Here is a 19170-nt window from a genome sequence, read left to right on the forward strand (position 1 = left end):
TTTCCTCACCTCCTCATAGATATTCTTCAAATGTTCAGCAAATTCTCCTTCTTTAGCACTACTTATCTCTCCTTTATCCAACTGCCTCAATTCATAAGCATTTCTCAGACTACTCCCATATACAATCTAGAATGGTGTTTTACCAATACTCCTATTGACAGAATTGTTATGTGCAAATTCTGCCTATGGTAAAATCATATCCCATTCTTTAAGCTTGTTTCCAACCAAGCATCTTAGCGAAATTCCCAAACTACAATTCACAACTTTTGTTTGTCCATTAGTCTATGAATGATGCAATGAACTGAACTTCAAATCTATCTTCAACTTCTTCCATAATGTACACTAGAAATACCCAACAAATTTGGTATCTCAATTTGAAAATATGCTCTTTGGTAGACCATGTAGTTTCACCACTTCTCTAAAAAACAAAACCACCACATGAACAACATCACTAATCTTCTTGCGAGGAATAAAATATGTCATTTTTAAATACCTGTCAACCACCACAAAAATAGAATCATGTTCTCATTGAGTCCTCGGTAATTCAAGAACAAAATCCATACTGACATCTTCCCACAGCTTCTCTGGTATAGGTAATAGTTGATACAACCCTATATTTTGCTTCACTCCTTTTGCCATCTGACATACTCTACAACTTTGTACAAACTTCTTCACATCTTGTTGCAACTGTGGCTAGTAATGATTCTCAGAAACCAAAGCTATGGTCTTATCTCAACTAAAATGTCCAGCCAATCCTCCACTATGCTTCTCCTTGATGAGATTATCTCTCATTGAACTTTTGGGAATGCACAATTGGCTTCCTTTGAACAACATACTATCTTGGATCATGAAATCCAACCACTTTTTCTTGTCAAGTGTAATAGGTTCTGTACAAGTCTTCTATGCTTCATCAAAATTAGGATCATCTGGATACAAAGTACTGAGTTCCTTGTACCCAACCACCTCTATTTGCATTTTTGTCAAGGAAAGTTGTCTCCTACTAAGAGCATCTACAACTTTGTTAGACTTTCCACTCATGTGTTTCAAAACAAATGTATAACTCTGTAAAAACTCAAACCAATTCAAATGCCTTTGGTTCAATTTTCCTTGACTATTCAAATATTGCAAAGCTTGATGATCAATATACAAAACAATCTCCTTAGGAAGAAGATAATGTCTCCACTTTTTCAATGCTTGAACTATAGCATAAAATTCTTGATCATAAACAAAATATTTTCTTTTTGTATCATTCAATTTCTCACTGAAATAAGAAACAGGTCTACCTTCTTGGCTCAAAAAAACTCCTATTGTAGTACCAATAGCATCACCATCTACCTGAAACACCTTGTTAAAATCAAGAAGTGCTAAACCAAATTGTTAGTACTTCCACCATTAATGATCACCTCACAACACTTATCTTCACATTTGCACCTTGTGCGAAACAAGCTCCTCTGATCAGGTTCATTCTCACCACTCAACAAGACTCTTTTGTTAACTAGGACTTCTCATCTTTCAACATCTTTAGAATGTGAGGATCTATCATCTTCATCAACATGTGCAACTCTAGCCTAGCCTTCTATTCTTCGATCTGTCCTTCCTTAGCACTGGGAATATTCAAATGCTCTATGCCCTTCTTCTCTACATTGAAAATATTTCCAAGGAAGCCTCCTCTTCTAAATCCTTGTCCTCTACCTCTTCCTCTCTGATCCCTATTGTTCTAATCATGGAAAAGATTGGAATTGTTTCCCCTCTGGTTTTGACTGCTACTTTTAGCCTCATCCTTGTTCTTATAATCATCATTACAGCCTCCATAAGATCATCCACTAGATCTTCCACTATTCTTGTTGTCAAATTTCTTACTTAGTTTCTCCTCAACTCTTAGGGAAAACTAGTAGGCCTCCTCAATATTTCTCATTCAAACTAGACCCAACTCATCCTGAATACTTGGCCCTAACCCATTAAGATAATGAGCCACTTTCTCCTTATCAGCTTTTGCATGACTAGTTCTAATGAGAACTTGGTAGAACTCTTCAGTATACTCTTGAACAATTTTTTCTGCTTGCTTCAACCCTTGCATTTTCTTCAATAGATCAAGCTCATAATCTATGGGAATGAATTGTCTTTTCAGTTTAGCTATCATCCAATCCCATTTGGTGATTTTGTCCTTTCCCTTTCTATTTCACTCCAACTAAACCTCCTACCACCAGATCTTTACATGTCCCTTTAGTTTCACCTTTGCAAACTTGACCCTATCAGGATCCTTACTATTTTCATACTCAAAGTACTCCTCTAGTTCATTGATCCAATCAATTAGCTCCTTTGGGTTAAGATTTCTTGAAAATGTGGGAACCTCAAACTTAGGTCTTTTTCCAATCTTGGAGATGGCTTTAAAAAGCCTCTCTTCCTTTGGGTTTAGAATTGCCTCTAGTTTGACATTTTCTTTGTTTTCGTCCTCATCCTCGCTTTCATCCCTAATGGGAAGATTTATTCCTCTACGCATTTGTTCTTCCAATACTTGCATTTGTCTTTGGAGGCCTCTAAAACCCTCAGGTGTAACACCTACAACCCTTCTGCCATGCTCTCTTCATGGAGGCATTTTTTGCACTTTCGTTGAAACCCTAGTACAAACTACCTCACAATCGGCGATCTGTCTACATGCTCAGCCTAAACTAGGGTTCTGGTATGAACTGCCTCACCGTTGGTGATTTGTCCACGCACTCAAGAACTCTAGCTCTGATACCACTTGATGAAGGGTGGTACCCTTAATACCATAAACCCATAACAAAAAATAAAGAAACAACAAAAAATGTGAGAACAAAATATGGACTTCTTATTATTGCTATAAATGCAAAATTATAAAATTCACAAGTACAATATGCTAACCCACATGGGCGTCTTCATTACAGTAATCTGCAAGACTAAGCTGCGAACTACCACCTAGAGCTATCCTTGACAATGTTCAGGCCTTTCTTAAATAGACAATTTTATGCCGCCCGGGAAGGTTCTAGACATTCAAACTTAATACCTAGGGCTGACAGACCCTAAAAATACATATAGACTCAGCCAAATACATCTTTGACAATTATTGTGAAAATTTTGGGTATCCCAACTTTGAAAGGCCATAACTCTCGAACTGTTACTCCAATTGGCTATTATAACCACTTTTCGAAAATGCCAGCTCCTGATCTATAGACTTTGAACTATGCAACCACCCTTCCATCAAGTTTTCAAACCTCATCTAGGCACTCTAAGGCTTGCAATGGTGAGCTTGAAGATTTTTCTACAAATTTTTTCACCAAAAATCCACAATAATTTCTCTAATACTTAAGCTAGAGCAATGAGATTTTTATGGTAGGCTTATAACTCTAAAATGAACCTTTATGTAGAAAATGAGAACATTCTGAGCTCATATGACAAACTTACTAAAAATAGCAAGTTCCCAAAAATAGCAACCCCCTATCTACTAGTACTTATTAAAATAAAAAAGACTGAAAATAAAATATTTTTCTAAGTGATGCAAGATTTCTCTTACACCCAAGATGCTCCTGCATCAATTTATTACAAATTATAGGTCATGTTCCAAAGGAGAATTTAGCAACGCTTTGAACAAGAAAATAAAATTTTGCAAGGAGAAGGATAGGTCCACGTGTGATCCAAGAAGAGGTTCCCAAGTGGGTGGAACATCATGATGCCAAAAAAAACCTCATCGAAGCTAAACTTGCACATTACTCAGGCTTCCAGGAAATCAATATGCCTCAAACAAAGAGAAGGATAACTCCTGTAAATGATGGAATTAGATTATGTGAGCTTGGAAAAAAGATTCCACGATAGGTCCACATCAAGGAGCTAACTACATGAGAAGGGAATATACGAACATAAATTACCATTCTTCAAACAACAAACAAGTGCAACAAAAGGAAGTCTTTTTTGTTGATGCAAGATTGCCAAAGTACCCAAGATGGTCTCGCATCACATGTTTTTTACAAAACAAATTTAATTTCTAGAAGATGTTATGGGAGGTTAACCTTATGAGGGTTGAAGGTCTTTGGAGTCAAAATATTAAATTGCTAGAATATTTCATTTAGCCACATCTCAAAAAAGATGTTAAATGTATCAAATATTTTTTATTTACAAACATGATGTGAAATACATCAAATCTTCATATTGCATATACCATAGCTAGGTCTCCTAACAATAAACAAGTATTTATTTTTTCCACATCCTAAATATGATGTTTTCAAATATATAAATATTTTTGTTGTTTGTAACGTAGTAAGGTTGCTTAGCAAGAAAACACTCATTTACATGACATAGAAAATATGATGTGAAATATATAAGATCTTCAATTACTTTTACCATAGTTAAATCCCTCTTATCACCACATGCATAATATTTCATATCGCGTGTCATAGTATTACTTGTAAAATATTTCATGTCAATTGTCATAGTCAAGGTGCTTGGGAAGTAATAAGTACTTACTTTCACCACATGCAAAATATGATATGAAATATATAAAATCTTTGTACTACTTGTGTCATTTTCAAGCATCTATCAAGAAATAAGTATTTATAACATCTCAATTATAATGTGAATATACAAAATTTCCATATGTCTCACTTTAGTCAAAACAAGAAACACGCATTTATGTTTGTCACATACTAAGTCTGACAAAAGATATCAAATCTCATTATGCCTTCTAGTAAGTGAGGTTTTCTTACAAGAAATATGTGGTTTTGTTAGCCACATAATAATTATGATGTCTTGAAATATATGAAATCTTTATATCAATTTTATGATAGTCAAGTTTGTTAATAAAAATCATATTTATTATTGCCACAATTCATATACATGGTGTCAAATATCATAGTTAACAAGTCCTAAGAAAAATTAAAAATATCATAGTGAACTTTCTAACAAAAGTCAAGTATTTATTTTTCCATTGGTCGAATATGATATTACTTCCTCATTAAAAAGCAAATATTTATTTTTACCACAACTCAAATATGATGTGAAATATTGTAACTCACTTCCTCCCCCAAAAACCAAATATTTATTTTTGCCACAACTCAAATATGATGTGAAAATATCGAAGCAAACTTCCTAATGTAAACTAAACATTTATTTTAATGACATATGAAATAAGATGAATGTTGTTACTTCCACTTTCCATAGCTTGAAGGGATGGTGTAGTTGGTTAATGGAAATTATGATCTAACCCCTAGGATGCAAAAATAGATGAGTAATGGTCTATGATATCACTCTATCTATACACACCAGTCCATGGTTTACTATACACTATAACTTATGCACTAGTGCATCCTAAAGGTTGGAAATTCATTTCCCTAGTTAATGGCTTTGGGTTCGTCCCCTTTAGGGCTTTAGATCATTTCTCTTTACCTTAATATACCTAGTGATAGACTTGTTCAAGCCAGGTTTGCGATGAGAGGTTATGACGACCCACCCTATCTAGAGCTAAAGTATAGATTGTTTTGCCTCAATTTACTTGGTGTTATGTTCGATTGGTCCCATTTAGGTCTTGAGATCAATTATCTTTGCCTCTATTTCCCTACTAACTCTTCAAGAAGTCTTTTGTTATGAGGGTTTATGAGGGGGCTACCCTATCTAGAGCTAAGCCACAAATTGTTTTACCTCAATTTACTTTGTGTTTTACCTCGATTTACTTGGTAGATCTGATTGGTCCCGTTTAGATTTTAAGACCAATTTTCTTTGCCTCATTTACCTATTAACAAACTAGTTTGTCATTCCAAGGGGCTATGTGGGAACCGCCCTATCTAGAGTTAAGCTACAACTCGATTTGCCTCAATTTTACTTGGTGTTAGGTTTCGTTGGTCCCATTTAGGTCTTGAGATCAATTAATTCCTTCTTTGGAATTTACATAGTGTCAAACTTGTTTGAGCTTAAATTGACATCCCAAGTGGTTATGGGGATTGGGCATCCTATCTGTACTTAAGTTATAGACCACTCAACTTCAAATTACTTGATGTTGTGTTCGATTGGGCTTGATCAGCCACCTCAAGAGGTTACGAGGCGATTCACTTACCTCACCCTACCCAGAACAAAGCTCGAAATCACTGGACTAACCCACCAAATCATCTAAACCAAAAAAAGCATTCCAGAATTTGACTAAAAAGTAGACTAAATTGGGACCCAAAGGTAGAGGGGGTTTTGTCCAAACCCTCATGGTGCCCCAAACTCTGGGCACACCCATAGTGTGGGTGTACAAACACAAACAGGTAACCTCGTATGAAAACCCATAACTTTCAACAGGAACAGGGACAGGTCTTCACTCAAAGCATGCGAGTTGCACTGGATTGACAAGACATTTGGAATCATAAATTATAATTGCCATTTCCCAGATGCCCCATTCCATTTCAATCCTTTGTTTTTACCCTGAAAGCGATCCAAAACCCCCGTCCAATACAATCCGTCCATCCATCCTGGCCTTTGGAATTTATTCTGCGCGTGCTCCTCTCTACCAATATAATATTCATGCCGTGCTTATCCCAAATAATACAAATTTTGATGCAGATGGGGCAGAATGAGGAAGAAAAATGGAGGAGAAGATAAAGGCCGGGCATTGGGGGGAGTTGAAAGGACGGCTGCACGCGCATTTCTCATTCAACTTGCACGCGCTTTAGACGTCTGATCTGTTCTTCTGCACGCGCATTTAATTCCATTGGTGCGATTCGACCCCGCGACGTTTGACTTGAGGGCGACCGACTGCCAGGATCTCATGAAACAATGCAGGACAGACTGTGCGAGCGCGATCTTTGAGGTAAATGCCCTGTAAAATCATGAAAAATGTCTTGTAAAACCCTACGCCCTTCCCGAGGAGGCCGAAAAGGCTCTTTGTACTGCTTTCGTTATGTAAATCCCCACCGCCAAGACCGCTGTTATTTAATTGTTTAGGGTTTCGTTTCCATTTACAGATCAGTCAAATCTCTGGCTCGCAGATTGCAAATCTCCGGGCTCTTTTTTTTTTCTTTTTCGCTCGGATCGGTGTAGTTAGTGCTCGCCACGTTTTGTGCGCTTGTTTTTTTCTCATTTGTCCCCCACGCTCGATCTGACGTGTTACCTAAACCCTATTTTTATATTAACCAGGCGTTAAAAGTCAATTTCTTCCACGCTTTCCTTTCACATGTTCTTTCTTTTCTGAAGCTCTCAGATCAGATCAGCTTTCGTCAAAGTCGTTTGCCATTACTGTTCTGTTCTGTTCTGTTCTATTAGGGTTTCATATAAAATCAAAATAATTGTCAGATTCATACTACTGTTTTATTTTTAACTTAGGGTTTCATTTGAAATCGTGAAATTATCAGAATCACAGTACTGTTATACTCAGGGTTTCATTGAAATATATAAATCTACGGCACTATTTTAATTAGGGTTTCGTTGAAATCCAGAAATATCTGATTCACGTTAGTACTGTTTAGGGATTTTTCTTGCTTGTATTTTAATGGAGATTAGGACCAGTCTGTACCTTCTCACACGGCTTCAAATTCAAAGTTAGGAAAGTTTGAAAGCCCGAATTTTTTTCTGACTTTCAGTTATGGGAAGTCAAAACGGCGTTAATCAAGCAAACATCATAAGGCGTAGATTCGTTCCAGAGAGCCCGGATTGCCTGTCCACCGTTCCGTACATCTTCCATAGGGTTGATTATTTGGTACATGTGTTGAGTGTTTGGTGTATTTAAAACAATGTTATAAAAATAAATAATTTGTTGAATGATTGTTTTTGGGTATAGTTTTTATTTAGCCTCTATTAGAAACATTTGAATAGTTTTAATACAGGCAAATTATGTCAGGCCTGTTGATTAGTTATGTTTTTTTTTTGTTTTCTAAGTGGTAGGTGGTAGTTTTGGTTGTTGGTGTTGATACTTTTTAGTTATGTTTTCAACCTATATGTTTTTGTTTTCAAAGTGGTAGGGGGTAATTTTGGTTGTTGGTATTCTACGTAGTTGACCAGTTTGACTGTTTAAGGCTAGCCCCTTAGTTTTGGCTGCTTGTAATTCAAAAACATTTAAATAGCATTTAAGCCCTTCAATTATCATTTCTAAAGAACAAAAAAAAATATTTAAACATCTATTAACAAATATATCATGTACTATAAGTATTTTCATTAATCAAATTTTAAAATAATTATTAGGTTTTTCAAAGTATTGGTAATTTTTAGAAAAATATTAGCACATTTGTACATAAATATTGACATTTTTTGAAAGAGAAGTAGGACATTTGCGTATTCACTCGGGTAGTTGGAGTGTAGGGTATCATTAAGAAGGTATTTAACACTTTGAAACGACTACTTTTTGACTCTTCAACAATTAATAATAAATCCTACATACAACATTACTACCACCCAAAAAGCTAATATTTTGTTACTAATTAAATTGCTTACAATGTCAATAAAAAACATCAACTACCTAAATCTAATGTAAAATTAGGCTTTATGTGCACATAGAGTTTACTATAATGACTATTGGTACTTTTCTTTAGATATTTGATTTTTCTTTTTATCTTTACTCTTTCTTTATCTTGTCTTATCCTCTGTTCTTTAGGCATTTTTCTTGTCCCTTCTCTTTCTTTCTCTTACTTTTTAGGCTTGGTATCATCTATCTACCACTGTTGTGATGATGGATGATTTGGTTTGATTTGAAATATTGGACGATAGATATTAGTTGATTCAAAGGCTGCCTTGTCAAATATTACATGAATTGTAAAAAAACATTCCAATATTTTCATGATTTCTACACTACTATCAAGTGTTACATGAATTGTGAAAATCTCATACCAAGAATTATATGATTTCTACATGTGTTTGAAAGTTTTTGTGAGGAACATGGCATTCAGAGATAGTTTTGTACAACTAAACAATAATAGAAAAATGGTGTCGTGGAAAGGATGAATTAGACAATTAAGGAGACAACATGTATTGTGTTGAAGGAAGCCAATTTACTTGGAATCCACTGGAGAGAAGTACATACTATTGTATATATGCTAAAGATATGTACCAAAAGAAATATGGCAAGGCATTATATGAGTTATATGACATGGGAAAGCACCTAAAGTTAAGTAATTCAAAATCTTTGGGAATAGGTGGTACATTAAGAAAGATTAATATAATCTTGACGAATTTGATAGTAGAGTTGATGAAGAGATATTTCTAGGATACTCTACAAAGAGAAAAGTGTACCCAATGTTACAACAGAATATTGAATAAGACTACATGTTAATGGTTGTAGCTTCGAATTCCAATTGATGAAATCAAATATTTTGAATGGTTTAGTGGTCATAACATTTGATATTTATCTTTCACTATTATTATCACGGAACATTATTATTGATAATAAATTATTGTGTGTGTATATGTATGTATATATGTATGAATGTGTGTATGTATATTATATATGTGACACACACACACACACACACACACACACACATTATAATCATGATGATACCTTGACCAAATATTATTTGTAATAACTAAAGTAAGTTAAGATATTAACAAGAGAAATGTCTCTCTGGGAGACATACCTCTTAATATCACATACATATTCTTTGAGAGAGTAACTTGAAAAGTAAAAAAATTAATGAGTGAAAAGTAAATTTACACCAACAAATATAATTCTTCTCAAATCATAACATGGTATCAGAGTAAGATAATGATCCTGGAATCTACAAGGTATGCCCAACATGGTTTTAATGAGGAGGCCATGAGAATGTTTTACAAAATATAGATGATGGGTGTTGTAGAAAATGAGTTTAGTTTTGGTAGCTTGCTTTGTGTATTTGTGAGTTTGGTAGCCTTAAAAGAAGAACACAAATTGGATTCTTGATATGGCTTGATAACAGTTTATGCTTAGAATGGTCATGGAGAAGCATATTTCCTTGACCAATCAACCTTTGCTAGTGTTGTTATAGCATTTGGTAGCTTGAAGGTTGCAAATGCATAGGTTGAGCAAGTCCATGCAAAGATCATTGGAACTGGATTAGGATAAGATGTTGTTATAGGAAATGTACTTGCCAAACATAATATAATACTAGATATAGAGTGGGGCAATTTTTTTTAAAGCTTGTGATGATGCAATAAATGGAATTGACTCTGATTATGGCATGTGTGTCAACTAGAGCTGAAAGTTCAGCTTGATTACTTCTATTGTGTTCTCCCACAATGAAAATAAACTAAGGGCATACCAAGAAGTATAAGATATTGGATTCAAGGAAGGATGTTAAATAAGTGTCAATCCTTAATATGGAGATTCTCTTGAATACACTTTTTAAAATGTTTTGTAGTTAGGCTCTTATTTGTATTTCTATATGTACTATAAGAGAAATTTTTCATGTTCTTTTCTTTGTTCCTTGAGGATGTTCTTGTAAGAAGAGAAGAACGATGCATCAGGGATGTTGTTGAGGCATTTTTTGTGGGTGATAGCATCCAAGATTATGAGACAAAGGGGCTCTTCTAATAAGAAGGAGACAACTATGATGAGATCTTGCTCAAATATCAAGATGGTCATATACCTATTTGGTCTAGGACTTGATCTTATGATAGTAACTCCAGAGTGGTCCTGGATCAAGTACCTTCAACCACATATGAATCATGTTGATTAATAAGAGACTCTTGGGGCAAGATATCTTCGATGATTGGATTATGAGAATTCTTTTATAACAAGAGGGAGCTTGACATTTGATTAGAGAAAACCTTGGACAAAGAGGTCAAGAGGTTGTTATATGCACTTGAAGCTTAAGAACGGAACTAGATGATCTTAATATTTGGTGCTTTTAAGCCTAAGGATAAATCCACATTTTTTCTCATGTTACTATGAATCAAGGTATACTTCTATGATAGAGGGAGTAGATAGAGAATATGCTTCAGTTGAATTTTGAGGATTTGTGTTCTATTTACTCAGAGGGAGTAGACCATGTCAAGTTGGATTCTCTAGTGATTAGGAAACTATAGTATTAAGGGGACTATGATCCATGAGATGTAGTTCCAATATCTTCGATGATTGGATTATGAGAATTCTTTTATAACAAGAGGGAGCCTGACATTTGATTAGAGAAAACCTTGGACAAAGAGGTCAAGAGGTTGTTATATGCACTTGAAGCTTAAGAACGAAACTAGATGATCTTAATATTTGGTGCTTTTAAGCCTAAGGATAAATCCACATTTTTTCTCATGTTACTATGAATCAAGGTATACTTCTATGATAGAGGGAGTAGATAGAGAATATGCTTTAGTTGAATTTTGAGGATTTGTGTTCTATTTACTCAGAGGGAGTAGACCATGTCAAGTTGGATTCTCTAGTGATTAGGAAACTATAGTATTAAGGGGACTATGATTCATGAGATGTAGTTCCATGTGTGTAAACTGAAAGGCCCTTATGTGAATGCCTGAACCATAGATGAATATCTAGAATGCCTTTCATTTATAATACATTATCATTGAATATCTGACAACCGATATTTTCTCCAAAACCTTCAGGCAAAGTGAAGTTTGTACATTATTGAAGACAAGCTTGGTGCTATGGATCATAGTCCTTACTGAGAGGAAGACTCGACATAACTAATTTTTTGAGATGTACCGTAGCGCACTCTTCTCCATGGGAGAGATGTTTGAGGTGAAAACCATTGTTCCACCCTCTAGAAATACCTAAAATACCTAGAATGATATTCATTCATAGTACATTATCACTGAATATTTGACAACAAATATTTTCTCAAAAACCTTTAGCCAAAGTGAAGTTTGCACATTATTGAAGACAAGCTTAGATTTATGTATCAAAGCCCTTACTAAGAGGGAGACTCAACATAATTGATTTTTTGAGATGTACCTTAACATATCATTCTCTACAAGTGAGAAGTTTGAGATGAAAACCATTATTCCATTCTTTAGGAATTTTCATGGTGGACACATCCTTTGATTTGGTTCACGGTGGATGTTTTGTGAGTTATTACATGATCTTGTAAAAAAATCTTGAGAGGTGACAATCTTTCAATAAATTTTACTGGTGGTTACTAGTGTAAGGTGACGATCTTAACAATAGTTTAAGTTGCAATCATGATGGTTGTCATAGGGATGATGCCTATGGAATCATGATAGTGCTTATCTCTTATGTAACTAACTAAGTAGTGTTCATATTACTGCAAGTTATATTACTGAGATATGGCATGGTGGATACTATGAGATGCATTATCAGTGGAGACACCATGTGCAAAGATCTTCTCTATTAAATATTATGAGAAGTGATGTTAGTGCACATACCAAGAAAAGATATGAGTAGGTGAATGTCATATGGTTTATATTCTTGGGCATACCATACTCTTGATGTTACCATGAGGTAGTAGTAGTACGTGTTGTGTTGTTTATTTGGATAGAAATCATCGTCTCTAGCTAAGAGGGAGCATTTATGATTATATCTTCAATCAAATGATTCCAATCAATGAAATCAAATATTTTGAATGGCCTAGCGACCTTAAACATTTGATATCTATCCTTCACCATTGTTATCATGGAGCATTATTACACACACACACATATTATCTATCCATTAAATATGTGTGTGTGTATTATATATACGAGATATACTTTTCATGTATGTGTATGTGTGTGTGTGTGTGTGTGTGTGTGTGTGTTACAATCATGATAATACCTTGAGAAAATATCATTTGTGGTAACTAATGTAAGTTAAGATATTAACAAAAGACATGTCTCCATGGGAGACATATCTCTTACTATCATATACATACTCATTAAGCGAGTAACTTGAAAAACTCACAAATTAATAAGAGAAAAGTAAAGTTACACTAGAAAATATATAAATATGCTCCAACCTTAACACTATAGAAAGTGCAAACATAAAGGTTGATGAAGAATTTCTTAAGATTCCTATGAGGCATATTTAATAATAATCTAATAAATGGAATAGAGGAAAATAGGATAAGAAAGAAGAGATTCAACTGACAATGACATCTACAACTAAGAAACAAGGTATGTAGTGAAAAATCATTCTAAGATTTGGATAATTGGTGATAAGAATAGAGGATTCATTACTAGAAATAGAGAAACACAAGATCATGTTGTGTTGTATTTACTTTTTAAGGTTGAACCTAAGAAGCATGTGATGATTAGAATTGGGTAAAATAAATTATGGAAGAAATTGATTAGGTTGAGAATAACCAAACTTGGGAACTTGTGCCCAAACTAACATATAAGAATGTGATTGGTACAAAATGAGTTTACCAAAATAAATTGGATGAGAATGGTGAGGTAGTAAGGAACAAGGTGAGGTTAGTATACAAAAATTAAACCTTGATTGAAGGGATTGACTTTGAGGATGTTGGAATTCTCTAGAATAACTGAGAGTGGGGAGGGGGGGGCAGGGGGGAGGGTGTGAATCAGTTATCCAAGGTCCAGATGTATAAATAAAAAATTTTACAGCTTAGTGAACCCATAAAAAATTTATACTTATGCATGCATCCACAAGATTATGCAATTACTTAAAACTTGTAGGTTATTGTCAAATCAACTTGCAGAAATGTAAAGCATGAAATAGATTCATCAACACACTTGACACAACGATTTATGTGGAAACCCAATTTGGAAAAAACCACCAGTAACATGCTACTCTTTTTCACTCTTCTGAAGTGATGCCCTGTGAAAGACCAACCCTATTAAAAGTTACAATACACACCATCAAATGTGACCCTGTTAAAGGATTTTAATCACCCTATTAAGAGTGAGCCTTGTTAGAGGACTTTAGGCCATTCACTTGGAATGCCACCCGGTTAAAGGATTTAGAAATGACTATTAGGTTAACTTTAATCCAAATAATTTACCCTAGATTGATACAATTGTTAGAGAGTAACAATAGAGCTTTGATCTGATATAACTTACAACTTCTCTTGTAGATTATAGATCTTTGTTCAATCCTCCATTCTGCTTGGCCTTCATACTTTGTAGCTCTTATAGCTTATTCACCCTTCAAGCATTCATCTCCTTAAGCCTTCTTTCTTAACATGCCATTGTAGACTCTTCTCTTAGGTCACTTGATGAAGCAAAACCCTCAACTCCTTCTCTTCCTTAGGTTCTTGCACATGAAAATTTTGCTTTATGACCAGACATTCCTATAAATATGAAATTAAAATATTTTGCCACTCATTCTCCATCATCTAAATTAGGGTTCGGATGGATTAGGTAGGATACAATGTATTTACCCCATATCTTGTATCTCTTCTATAAACTTCTCCTAGAATCCACTTTGAATTCACCTAAAAACAATTTACCTCAAATTCTGTGTCACTAGCTCATCAACTTTATCTTCCTCCTAGTTCAGAAGTTTCAAGAAAACAAACTTGTTGGTTTAGATTTAGTGAATCTTCAATCTTTTAAATAATGCAACAGCTCGATATTATCAACTTTCTGATGCTCAACACATACTACATTACTCGACATCTATTATAAAATCACTTGGCATTATCTAAAGTTTATTAATACTCGACATCTACTAAACTTTACTTGGCATCAACTGTCTTTCTTGACTTCCACTAGAATTTTCTTTTACTTAGCTTCAACTAACTTTCTGCTCGGCTTGCACTGACTTTGCTCGGCACCTACTGTGCACTCAGTCAAGTTTGGCAGACAAATTTTATGTAACTTGTTCTTCTAAGCTTTCTAAGTGTAGCTAGCCTTTGTAACCTTGAGTAGATTATCAATACATCATATTATCACTGTCTTAATTGATCCTTGTACTTCATTACATAATCATAACTCAATCTTTCCTCTAAGTGCTTTTGTTACACATTATTGATCAAATCATATTCAACAATCAACTAAGTAATAGTACTTGAATCTTATAAGCAATTGTCTTATCAGCAAATAGCAGGTTTGACATCAGTGAAAAAACAATAATTGAAACACATAGTCTTCTACAACAATCTCCCTCATTCAATGATCTCTCACAACAATGATCTTTTCAATCAGATCTTAGCAATCTCCCTGTTTGGCATTGATGGCAAACCAAACTGATCAACTAAGTCAATCAAATGATGAATATCTTGTTCAACCAAACTAACTAGGTTAAAATAGTAAGACAATACCAAAAAAGAAAATAATTCCTTGTATTGAAATCTTTCCTATCAGTAGCTTCCATCTTCTGATTAGGTTACAAAATTCTTTCTTACAATTCCTTGTAAGTTTCTTCCTGTATCTCCCTCTTTCTAGGTAGATTAGGATTTCTCCCTCTTTCTTACATTCTTCTTTATCTTCCTGATCATACATGTGTCCTCTTCTAATCAATAATTATACTGGTTTGATTAGTAGAATATCTCCCTCTTTGATTAGTAAATCTCTCTTTTCTAGCTCTTGATCAATATCTCCCTATTTGTTATGACTCTTGATCAGTAGAATATCTCCCTCTTTGACAACAATGCCAAAGAAATATACCAAAAACTTGTCATCTTAAAACATGCAGATATAGGCTTTTGCAGTTTCTTCAGTGTTAGATTATGGTGACTAATCAGGAAAGTACTGTACATACTTTATAAATAGTGGGGTTCGGGGCATCGACCCAATTTTTTTTTTTTTGAGCTGTGGCTGAAATGGTAGCCGACATATTATGGCCGACATATGGCCGACATGTTATAACCCTAAAGCAGTTTAATACTTGTATAAAGGGGTTTAGGGTTGGGTATTTTTCATTATGTTGTGATGCGAAATTGCTTCTTGCGGCGGTATTGAGCTGTAAGGGATTACAGATTGTAATAAGGTTGTAATCACTGGATTGTAATAAGATTGGACTTGCTATTTTGGTGGACGCAGCTCAGGGATTGGGTGAACCACGTTAAATCTTGGTGCCTTGTGTTCATTTCTGTGTAATCTATTATTTTCTGTTATTGGTTATATTTGCATGTAGTTTTATTTCTGTCCGTGGTTTATCCTAACAAGTGGTATCAGAGTGAGGTTGTCTTTCAGTTATCCTCTGCAGGAAAGTCTCATGGTTAAGTGGGTGTCCCACGGTTGAGTGGGAGCGATGGCAGATGAGGGAAAGCTGAGGGTTAACAGGTTTAATGGGCAGAACTTCCAGTTATGGAAGATGCAAATGAAAGACTATCTATATCAGAAGGATTTATGGAAGCCGTTGGAAGGCAAAGCCAAGAATCAAGGAACTATGTCAGAGGTTGAATGGGATCTTTTGGACAGAAAGGCACTCGAAAGCATTCGATTATGCTTGGCACCATTGGTGGCATTTAATATTACAAAAGCAAAGACGATAGAAGATTTGATGAAAACTTTAGCGACACTGTATGAAAAAGCCCTCCGCTTCAAACAAGGTATTTCTCATGAAGCGTTTATTTAATATGAAAATGGCAGAAGGTGGATCTGTTGCAGATCATTTAAATGAGTTTAATACTATTACTAGTTAGTTATCTTCTGTGGTATCAATTTTGATGAAGAAATTAGGGCTCTCTTGATTTTGTGTTCTTTGCCTGAAAGCTGGAATGGCTTGGTAATGGTGGTGAGTAATTTTGTTCCTGGATCTAATACCCTAAAATATGATGATGTGATCAGTGTTGTTTTGAGTGAGAAAACTTGTAGGAAATCCTTAGGTGGATCTACATTAGGAAGTGCTTTGAATGCACAAAGCAGGGGCAGAAAAATGAAAGAGGAAGTAACTCGAAAAATTATGAGAAATCAAGAGGAAAGTCAAAGGGGAGGAGGTCTCAATCGAGAGGACCAAATGATTGCTGGTACTATGGAAAACCAGGGCACAAAAAGAAAGATTGTTGGAATCGAAAGAAAAATGAAGGAGATAAATCAGATGGAGACAAGGAGGCAAATGTGGTAAGTAACAAATCCGAAGAGGATGCTTTGCTTCTGTCTTTAGAGAGTGTTGATGATTCATGGGTTTTAGATTCTGGTGCTTCATTTCATTCTACACCTCATATAGGCTATTTCATTGATTATGTCCAAAGGGATTTTGGGCTTGTTTATTTGGGGGATAATGAACCTTGTTAGATTGTTGGAAAGGGAAAAATTAAGATTTAGTTGCAGAATGGGAATCATTGGCTACTACATGAGGTAAGACATATTCCAAGGTTGAGTAGAAATTTAATTTCAGCTGGGCAACTCGGTGATGAGGGTTGTGTAGTTACTTTTAATGATAAAAATTGGAAGGTTTCAAAAGGTTCCCTTGTAGTAGCAAAAGGTGTGAAAGTAGGCACCTTATATCTTTGTACAGGTCATATTATTCCTACTACTTTGATTGTTTCAGAGAAAAATGAATGTTCAGGAACAATTGTTGCAGTTGAGCAGGGAGAACAAATAGTTGTTGTAGATTCTGATACAACGCTATGACACAATAGACTTAGGCACATGAGTGAGAAAGGTATGAAAGTACTTCATTCAAAGAAAGTTTTACCAGGTCTAAAATGTGTTAATATGGATTTCTGTGAAAGTTGTGTGTATGGAAAACAAAAGAGAGTGAGTTTTGTAAAGACAGGGAAGGAAAACAAAAAAGAGAAATTAGAGTTTGTGCATATAGATGTATGGGGACCAGCTCAGGTATCTTCCCTTGGTGGCTTTCATTATTATGTTACATTTATTGATGACGCAACTAGAAAAGTATGGGTTTATTTCCTTAGGCAGAAATTTGATGTATTTTAAACTTTTAAGAAATGGAAATGCTTAGTTGAAAATGAGACTGGTAAGAAATTAAAATGTCTCAGATCTGATAATGGTGGTGAGTATTGCAGTCATGAATTTGAAGATTATTGCTCCACTAATGGTATTCGTAGACAGAAAACTGTTCCAAGGACTCCACAGGAAAATGGAGTGGTTGAACACATGAACAGGACTATAATGGAGCGCGCAAGGAGCATGAGGTTGCATGCTGGGTTGCCCTTACACATGTGGGCGGAGGCTATCAATACTGCAGTGTATTTGATTAATAGAGGTCCTTCTACTCCTTTGGGTTGTGGTATTCCAGAGGGAGCATGGACTGGTAAGAAGGTGAGTTATTCTTTTCTCAAGACCTTCGGTTGTGAAGCTTTTGCTCATATAGACTTTGAAAATAGAACCAAGCTAGAAGCTAAATCAAAGAAATGTGTCTTTGTTGGATATGACATTAATGAATTTGGTTATAGGCTTTGGGATTTTGAAAATCTTAAAATTGTTAGAAGTCGGGATGTCATATTCAATGAGAAAGTGTTGTACAAAGATCTGTTGCAACAACATGAGAAGAAAGAAGATGATTATGTAGTGCTGGATGATACTCCAAAAGCTGATGATCCATCCATTCCTCATGATGTGCAACAACTGCAACAACAAATACCACAAACACCAGTGAATGTTAGACGATCAATGAGGCAAATTAGACCTCCACAAAGGTTTCCTCCCTCTTTGTATTCTATTTTACTTATTGATGCTGGTGAACCTGAAAGTTATGATGAAGTTGTGTAGGTGGATACTAAGATTCAGTGGGAGTCTGCAATGAAAGATGAAATGGACTCTTTGCTGAAAAATAAGACATGAGATTTGTGCAAGTTGCCTGCAGGTAAAAAGGCTTTACAAAATAAGTGGGTTTACATGTTGAAAGAAGAGGAAGGAGGTAAGAAAAGATTTAAGGCCAGGTTAGTTGTAAAAGGATTTGCACAGAAAAAGGGAATTGATTTTGATGAAATATTTTCTCCTGTTGTTAAAATGACTTCTATTCGTACTGTTTTAAGTCTTGTGGCTACTGAAGATTTGCATTTAGAGCAGCTAGATGTTAAAATAGCCTTTTTTCATGGTGATTTGGATGAAGAAATATATATGGCTTAGCTACAGGGTTTTGAGGTCAAAGGTAAGGAAAACTTAGTGTACAAATTGAAGAAAAGTTTATATGGCTTGAAGCAAACACCTCAACAATGGTATCTGAAATTTGACAGTTTTATGCATGAGCATGGATGTAATAGGTGTCATTCAGATTATTGTGTTTATTTTAAGAGGTTGGATGATGATAGCTACATTATTTTATGTTTATATGTTGATGATATGCTTGTAGCTGGGTCTAATATGGATCATATTAAGGGGCTAAAACGCCAGTTAGCCCATGAATTTGCTATGAAGGATTTGGGGGTAGCAAAAAAAATCCTTGGTATGAAGATTTGTAGA

At 35.0% G+C, this 19170-nt stretch overlaps 1 protein-coding gene across 2 annotated transcripts in view; it reads left to right on the forward strand.

Moving 5' to 3' along the window:
• The first annotated feature begins 6203 nt into the window (after window positions 1–6203).
• LOC149553055 (uncharacterized) overlaps window positions 6204–19170 on the forward strand; it is a 62240-nt gene continuing 49273 nt past the window's right edge. Inside the window, exons 1-2 of one of the 2 annotated variants that reach the window (XR_016353013.1) lie at window positions 6204–6796; window positions 7566–7748. Coding sequence is in view for 1 of the 2 variants with exons in the window: in XM_089788550.1 (XP_089644676.1) it covers window positions 6755–6796 (42 nt within the window). In the remaining variant the exon portion in view is untranslated. Of the gene's footprint in view, window positions 6797–7565; window positions 7749–19170 lie in introns of those variants that run through there. The other variant, XM_089788550.1, reaches the window with a different exon arrangement.

This window comes from Cupressus sempervirens, chromosome 6 (genome assembly GCF_028749045.1).
Source record: "Cupressus sempervirens isolate cs-2001-9-10 chromosome 6, ASM2874904v1, whole genome shotgun sequence".
NCBI classification, from domain to species: domain Eukaryota; kingdom Viridiplantae; phylum Streptophyta; class Pinopsida; order Cupressales; family Cupressaceae; genus Cupressus; species Cupressus sempervirens.